The 8,929-nt window shown below is 41.5% G+C and overlaps 1 protein-coding gene across 1 annotated transcript; it reads right to left on the bottom strand.

Moving 5' to 3' along the window:
* Positions 1–6,391: 6,391 nt before the first annotated feature.
* LOC148031739 (uncharacterized) lies at positions 6,392–8,708 on the bottom strand. Its single transcript, XM_087685371.1, has one exon. The coding sequence runs from the start codon at positions 7,339–7,341 to the stop codon at positions 6,757–6,759; it is 585 nt and encodes a 194-aa protein (XP_087541497.1). The 5' UTR covers positions 7,342–8,708; the 3' UTR covers positions 6,392–6,756.
* Positions 8,709–8,929: the final 221 nt, after the last annotated feature.

The raw sequence follows: 8,929 nt of genomic DNA, 5'->3' as shown, positions 1-8,929 counted from the left end.
ATCAGAATATGCAGCAAACTCAAGAAAACCAGTCCTATGGAGGAGGACGTGGTAACTCTAGAGGCAGGGGGAGCAAAAGAGGTCGTGGTGGATGGCAAAGAGGTCAAAATGCAAACAGTAATGTTGAATGCTACTACTGTGGTAAAATGGGTCATATGGCTAAAGACTGCTATAAAAAGCAGAATGACATCATGAATGAAAAACTGCAACAAGGGAATTATGCATCATCTAGTAGACTGGGTAATGACAGAAATGAGCATTTGTTCATGGTGCAGCACATGAACAATTCTATGACAGTTGCAGAAGAAAGCAATGATGTATGGTATGTTGACTCAGGTGCACCAAACCACATGACAGGTCATGTAGAATGGATGGAGGATGCAAGGAAAATGGAAAAACCAGGATTTGTGGAGACTGGTGATGATACTGCACATCGTATTGTGCAGATTGGAAAAATTCCTTTGTCTATGCAGGATGGGAAAAAAAAATACCTGTCCGATGTATTTCATGTCCCGAATATCACCAAGAATCTGGTTTCTGTTGGTCAAATGGTTGAGCAGGGCTTGCAGGTCAGATTTAATCCTCATGGATGCTTTGTTGAGGATATGAAAAATAAAGGTCGCTTAATAGCAAAAGGAAAGAAGAAGGCCAAAATGTTTACGTTGGATGCAGACATGTCTGAATTGAGTGCAGCAATGTTTGCACATGGGACCGGTGTAGTTGCAGATATTGATATCTGGCATAAACGCATTGGTCATGTTAATGTACAACGACTTAAGTCAATGCATGCCCAAAATATTGTTGCAGGATTGCCTAGATTCAAGGCTGCAGAAATGCATAAGGTATGTGAAGCCTGTCAGTTTGGAAAACAGGCAAGGAAACCATTTCCTAGACATGTTCAAGAGAGTAAGAAGCCATTGGAATTAATCCACTCTGATGTGTGGACTACTAAAGCTACATCTCTTGGAGGCTGTCATTATTTTGTCACTTTTATTGATGACTATAGCAGAAAATTTTGGGTGTATTTTATGAAAAAGAAAAGTGAAGTTTTTGGGCATTTTAAAACTCTTAAAGCTATGGTTGAAAAAGAAACAGGTTTGCAGATAAAATGCCTAAGGTCAGATGGAGGGGGAGAGTACCTCTCAAATGAGTTTGCAAGGTTCTTGCAGGAGCATGGCATAAAGTAGCAATATTCATGCAGTCATACCCCACAGCAAAATGGAATTGCATAAAGAAAAAACAGGCATATTGGAGAGGTATCTCGTGCCATGCTCAATGAAAAAGACCTGCCAGATTTTTATTGGGCTGAAGCAGTTGCTACAGTAGTCTACATAATGAACAGGACTCCCACTGCAGCAATACATGGAATGACTCCAGAGGAGAGGTATACTGGTAGGAAACCAGATATTTCTCATTTGAAAATTTTTGGCTGCATTGCCTATGTTCATGTGCCAGATGAGTTGAGATCCAAGTTGGATCCAAAAGCTGAGAAGTGCATCTTTATTGGTTATTCTCTGCAGCAAAAAGGGTATAGATGCTATAACCCTTCTACTCGTAAGTTTACAATGAGCAGAGATGTTATTTTTGATGAGATGAGTAGCTGGTATAAACCAGTAAATGTGATTGATAATGTAGATGCACAAAATGGTAATGTTGCACAGAATTCTCAGCAGCAGTCACAAGATATTAGTGGATCTGGAGCGTCCTCTAGCAGTGGTTCACATTCTTCTCCATGGATAGGCAGATTGAGATCAGGAGAATCTTCTCAAAGCAATGTAGATAGTGGTATGTAGGTATCACGAAAAGGAAAAGAGAAGGTAGATCAGCCCATATTTGATGTGAATGCAGGTCACTCTTATGTGGATGGTGAATCCAGTGGCTCAGAACAGAGCATTGATGATGAGTTGGATATTCCTTCTATTGTTACACCTGGAGTAAGGAAGACCAGGGATGTTTTGAGAGCTCCTGGAAGTGAGCCTACTTTGCGTAGGTCTACCAGAGTTAGGTATCCTGTGGATAGACTGAAATATGATGGATTTACAACCATTCACTATGCATATATGGTCAAAGTGATACAGGAACCAGAACCCACTTCTTTTGAGCAAGCCATGGGAAAAGAAAAATGGGAGAAAGCCATGGATGAAGAAATGGATGCCTTGGAAGCAAATGCTACATGGGAATTGGTACCTTTGCCTAAAGGTAAGAATGCAATTGGTTGTAAGTGGGTTTATAAGGTGAAGCACAATGCAAATGGTTCCGTGAACAGATACAAGGCAAGATTAGTAGTCAAGGGGTATGCACAAACGTATGGCATTGACTATGAAGAAACATTCAGTCCGGTTGCAAGGATGGCAACCGTAAGAGCAGTCATTGCTATGGCTGCATCAAAGGGATGGTCTTTACATCACATGGATGTAAAGAATGCCTTCTTGCATTGTGATTTGCAAGAAGAGGTCTATATGGAGCAGCCACCAGGTTATGTGCATGCTGTTCATCCTGAGTTTGTTTGCAAGTTGAAGAAAGACTTGTATGGCTTGAAGCAAGCACCTAGAGCATGGTCTGACAAGATAGGACAATATCTTGTCACTATTGGCTTTCAGATTTCCAAGGTAGATTTCTCACTTTATGTGAGAAAAACAGAGAAAGGTATTATGCTACTTGTCATTTATGTTGATGATTTGATTATGACAGGTGACAGTGATGAAGATATCCTTCATGTGAAAATGCTATTGAAGCATAAGTTTGAGATGAAGGATTTGGGAGAGTTGCGTTATTTCTTGGACATTGAGGTGATTAGATCACCAAGTGGGATACAGCTCTTGCAGAGGCAGTATGGATTGGACATGTTGTCCAAATATGGGATGACAGGCTGTAAGCCTATTTCAGTTCCTTTAGAGCAGAATGTGAAGCTGAGCACAGATGCAGGTGAGCTTCTGGAAGACCCTACTATGTACAGACGCATAGTAGGAAGCTTGATTTATATGACTATTACCAGGCCAGATTTGAGCTATGCTGTTGGATTGGTAAGTCAGTTTACGCAGGCTCCAAGGAAACCGCATTTGGATGCGGCTAGACGCATACTAAGGTATGTGAAGTCCACATTGCAGTATGGACTATTTTATGAGACTGGGGTTCAGATACAGTTGCATGGATACACTGATGCTGATTGGGCTGGTAGCATTTCTGATAGACGATCTACCAGTGGATATGTATTCTCTTTTGGGAGTGCTGCAGTCACTTGGAGCAGCAAGAAGTAGCCTACAGTTGCCTTATCCAGCACAGAGGCTGAGTACAGGGGCGCAGCAATGGCTGCATGTGAGGTAGCTTGGTTGCATAAGCTACTTTATGATATGCATCAGTCTACTGATGGGCCAGTTGTCATTTATTGTGACAACATGAGTAGTATACACTTGGCAAATAACCCAGTCTATCATGCTAGAACAAAGCACATTGAGGTGCATTATCACTATGTGCGGGAGAGGGTTTTACTAGGTCTTATTGATCTAGTTTATGTCAGCACAGAGGATCAGGTAGCTAACATATTCACGAAGGCATTGGGCGCAGAGAAGCTGCGCAAGTTTAGAGACCTGCTTGGTGTGCAGGAATTGGGATTGAGCTCGAGGGGGAGTGTTGAGATATCGAGCTCCACTCGTGATATGCCAGGGTGACCGTTGCGCATTTATGTCACCGACTTGTCAGTTGTAGATGCGGTTGGTACACCGCCCATGAATAATAGCTAGATGACAGCTATCCTTATCTACTCTAGTTCGTGGCTCAGTTAGTATGCCACCTTAGTTAGTTGTCTTTGGTTTGAGACCCATATATAGGGTTCTTCTATTTCTTTGTATGCGAGTTCTTTGGCTTTCACAACTAAGAAGAGGAAAACTGTTTTCAGCCTCCACCCTTGTGTGTATTCCCCCATTGTGCAAGCAAGAAAGCTACAAGTGAGACTCCTTCCTTCTCTCCCACAATCGTGACAGGGAGAGGAAGAGAGAAAAAACATTAAATACAATAGGGAAAGGGAGAAAGAGAGGGAGAAGAAGAGAGAGGGAGAGAGAGAGGGAGGGAGAGGAAATGAGAGAGGGAGAGGAAGAGAGAAAATGAAAGAAGAAACGAGAGAAAGAGGGAAAAAACATTAAACATAATAGGAAAAGAGAGAAAGAGAGGATGAGGGTGAGGGAGGGAGAGGAAATAGGGAAAGAGAGAAAGAGAGGGAGAGGGTAAGGGAGGGAGAGGAAATGAGAGAAAGAGAGGAAGAGAGAAAAGGAAATGAGAGAGGGAGAGGAGAGAGAAAAAACATTAAACATAATAGGGAAAGAGAGAAAGAGAGGGAGAGGGACAGAGAGGGAGAGGAAAGAGAGAAAAACATTAAACATAATAGGGAAAGAGAGAGGGAGAGGAAGAGAGAAAAAACATTAAACATAATAGGGAAAGAGAGAAAGAGAGGGAGAGAGTGAGGAAGGGAGAGGAAATAAGAGAGGGTTGAGAGAGTTGTGCCAACAAGTTTTTTGGCACAATGTCTTAGATCATTGAAAAAACATACCAGAGGGGAGTAAGGACTACATAGTAGCATCCTTGCATGAGGAGTTTCCGGTACTATCCCCAACAGATAGGTTTTCTATGGGCTGGATGATGGAGTGCATGCATGCATATATGTCACACAGACGATTGGATGCACGCAAGGCACTCAAGAGTAGGGCTGCAAAGCCCGAGTGGCTAGATGCAGACAACTAGCGCCAACTGAGGGAGTAGGCTACAGATTCTCTAGAATGTTGGAGTCAGCAGTGCGAGGCAGCGAGGGCACGAATATATGTCACATAGACGATCGGATGCACGCAAGGCACTCAAGAGTAGGGCTGCAAAGCCCGAGTGGCTAGATGCGGACAACTAGCGCCAACTGAGGGAGGAGGCTACAGATTCTCTAGAATGTTGGAGTCAGCAGTGTGAGGCGGCGAGGGCACGAATATAGGCCAGAGTGGTCCATCATCTTGGGAGTGGCGGGCCACAAGTCATATCTGGAGGATTTTGTAAGTTTTTCTTTTGTTTTGCTTGCTTATTTTTTTGCAATATCCTTTGTACTGACAATCGTGTTTCTAACAGTTAGTATTTTGTTTCCTTTGCAGCATTCCATTACAAATCATGATTCGACCGGCCTTGAGACTCGATATATAGAGAGGCACGGTCTCACTGCATCGATCGACCGATTGTATGGACGCAGGGGCCCTGTAAGTCACTCATCTTTCTTGTCCGTAGTTACCATGTTTAATTAGAATGCATTATTGTATGGTGGATTGATGTGTAGTTGTTTCTTTTTTTACAGAGTCAGTTCGATGCTCCTTTGCGGCGGGACGAGCTTTCGGATGGCGAGGATCTATAGATCGCACTTGAATCCCTGGAGCTCATACACCTTTCTTTTTTGGTCACCTGATCTGTGTAGACATTTTCTATGTAGTAGTGATATCTTGCCATGATTGTACCAGTCGCTTTCATTATGTGATCACGTATTTATTTCATGTATCAGTGTTATGATTTAAGTATACTTTGTCTTTATTTACACGAGCATTGTACACAGTGCAGAAACTATTTTGTTTGGCCCCATAATTTTTTTTTCCTATTACCGTCGCTATTAGCGTCGCAAATTTACCTGCACGCGTCGTTTGGTGTCGTTATTAGCATCGCAAAGCGTCGTTAGCAGCGTTGTATCAACGTCGCATTTGCTGATAACGATGCTAATACCGACTGTTCTATGGCGTCGCCAATAACGATGCTTTTTGCGACGACGGGAGCAAATTTCTTTATTTATATTTTTGTCGCTTTTAACGTCGGTATAAGGCCTATATCTTGTAATGAAATGAGCACATATTACGAGAAATTGTTAGGCCATTACTAAGCAAGACATCAAGATGACCTTGAAATTGTGCGGATAGTACTACCAGATTGAACGAATGTTACTAATAAAGTTGTAACTTTTAGCTTGAAAGTTGTCTTAAGTGCCAATTTTTAAAGGTTAAATAAGCCAAGTCAGGTCATTTTCATATGAAACTTTTTCAAATAAAGTTTACAAAAGACTTGACAATACGACAAATGCTAGACCTTCAAATGCCCAAAGAGACAAGAACATCCTTTGGAAATAGATAAGAACATTCTTTTTGTGACTTGTACCAATCGAGATAACTGGTTTTCGTATGTGCTAAGAGCTTGATGGCGTTGATGTAATCATTAAACTACCTCCGAATTCACTTTTTGTAAATGCTCCTCGTCAAATCCCATGGTGGCATCGAGTCCTCGCTTTTCAAACTTCAAAGGCTTCCTCGAACCTCACTTTCGCTTGTTTACACATATATGCGGCTAGGAAATGCCTCAAGAGTAGTAAGTAGTCTAGAGATTCCGATTAGAAGGGGATGCTTGAATGGAATGTATTCTGAGTGCGCTGATCTTTACAAGTTTAGTTTTGCATAAGCAAACTTTTGCCAAGTCTAGAAATAGTAGATGTACATGCGAGAGTTTATTGTTAAGCATGGCGGAAATTGCATGTGAAGGGAGGGAGACGATAATCAAGGTTTAATGCCATCTCAAATTTCAAATACTCATTGTCAAGGCGGGGGTGTCTAATTATCATTATCATTGGATGGCAGAGGCTAATTTGCGCGTTGTTGCATGCACGTGTGGTGGTGGAAGTGGGTGGGGATGCGTTCCCCGCATGATCGAAGAAACTGATCTGGCATTCCCCGCCGCGCCACAGCGCCATTTCTTGGATCATACGTAAATATAATTCCCCGCATGATCGAAGAAATTGATCTCCTTCATCACAGCAGCACGGAAGAGCGAGAGCGCCTCACCCCAATCGTACCATCGGTATTGCTGGTCCCATTCATCCATTCGAGCAGCTTGTCTTCGAGCACTAGAGCCATCGTCACGATTCTCGTCCACCCAAACCGCGTATGGATTATTATAAGTGCTGCTGCTGCTGGACGTTGAGCGCTGCTGCGCCACGATGGGGTACAGATCTCCGGTCAAATTGTTCCACAGCTTCACGCAAGCGTAGGTTGCAATCAAGACGTTGGGGGGGTACGCCTGCATCGTATCTTCTATGAAGCTCACATACTCCATGACCGCTTCCCGCGCAATAACACCATATTCATCCCTCCTATCATCCTTCACATTCCACCCATCAAACAAGGCGCTCGAACAGCGTTGATATCCCGACACGCTGCTGCTTGCATACTCCCTTACTTCCTCATCCACGCTAGCATTCTTTGCGAGCTGCCCCCACAATTGCGCTACTATGCGACAGTAGACAGCATCTTGCAGGACGTAGTTTCCATAAAAGTTGGGATTCATGTCTCCCTTGGCAACCCCTGCAATAAAGGTCGTATTCCATGCCTAATGCATATTATCCAAGGTTTACATTAGAGGAAATCCAATATATTTTGTTCAGCAAGAGCAACGTTGCATGCCTGCCTACATATTGTGCACATACATGCCATGATAGAAATTTATTCTGTCATCTCACAGATTTTGCACGTATAATCTCATGCCTTCACTCATTTCATCTGACAAGCCATGATAAAGTGTGCAAGCCACTTCAAGTAGTGGAGATATCAATTTTCTCTTCTCTACTACCATGTTGTATTCCTTAATGATGCATGTAGGATCTTATGCTCTAGATCATCAAATGCAATGAGCCACTCAAGTGTGCTTGTGATTGAAAGCAATCCAAGTTTCATTTTATAATGACACATTAAAGTGTGGCCATAACTTAAGTGTCCAAATTTTCATTTTGTATTGTTTAGGATGCTCAATTTGTAGATTTGTGATCTAACGCTCTATGTTGTTTCATGCAAAAGGCCATTTTGTATTGTTTAGGATGTTCAATTTCTAGATTTGTGATGTAACGCTCTATATTGTCGTTTCATGCAAAGGGCCATTACACAGTGCTCACTCATCTTTAAAGGGGCTAAATATCATTTTCATTTTTCTACAGTGTTAAATTTATAAATTATGCACTTAAGATCTCATGCTTTAGGCCATCGCACATAACAAGTTATCTAAAGTGTGCTCTTCACGGAAAGTGGCCCAACTATACTTTTCTTTTATCTATGATCTTGAATATTCGATACAATATAATGCATGCACATATGATCTCACACTTTGGGTCACTTTATGTAGCAAGCCACCTAAGTGTTCTTGCTTCTTGAATAGTCCCAATTTTCATTTGCTTGTGTTTTTTATGTTAACTTGGTAAAGTATGCATGTACATTCTCATGATGTACATCATTTTGCATGGCAAGCCACTACTCGTTCACTTATGTTGAAATGGAAAGTTGATTGGCCATTTTTCTACTCCATGGATACATTTTAGCATGAATCATGGGATGCCCTGTTGGTGATTTTCATCACAATGTGTAGTTACGCCTACTATAGCTAGCCTAATTTAGTAGCTCGCCCATCATATTTTGCACTATTACATTATTAATTTTATGCTACCACTTATTTAAAAATAGTAGCAAAGGGAAGTCCAAACCTAGGCAGAACTTTAGTTATATTTTGAGTTTAGCAGAGTAAGAGTCTCACCATAATTCTTTGATGTGCGCTATCCACCAATTGTTGTACTCTGATTCACATGGTTTATTAAACAAGAATGTAATTTTAAGAAATTCAAATGGTAATTAACTTAAAGTATCTAATTGACAAGCCGGTTTAATTTAGTGGTGATAATCTTTCTAAAAAGTATGTCAAAAGGCTTCAAAGTTCACATTCTGAGCTATAGGAATGATTTGGTCCACTACCACTTTGTTGATACCATTTGATGTGAGACATAAAGTAATCACATTGTTTCCTCCACTTTGTAAAATATTCGTAACTTTGTACCAATACCATACCCCATGATTTGCACCATGGATGAGTACAAAAAAATAGTTACTTATTC

This window comes from Lygodium microphyllum, chromosome 9, assembly GCF_053477565.2.
Source record: "Lygodium microphyllum isolate KBCC chromosome 9, Lygodium_microphyllum_v1.1.10, whole genome shotgun sequence".
NCBI lineage: Eukaryota > Viridiplantae > Streptophyta > Polypodiopsida > Schizaeales > Lygodiaceae > Lygodium > Lygodium microphyllum.
This window is presented reverse-complemented; position numbering and strand designations above follow the sequence as displayed.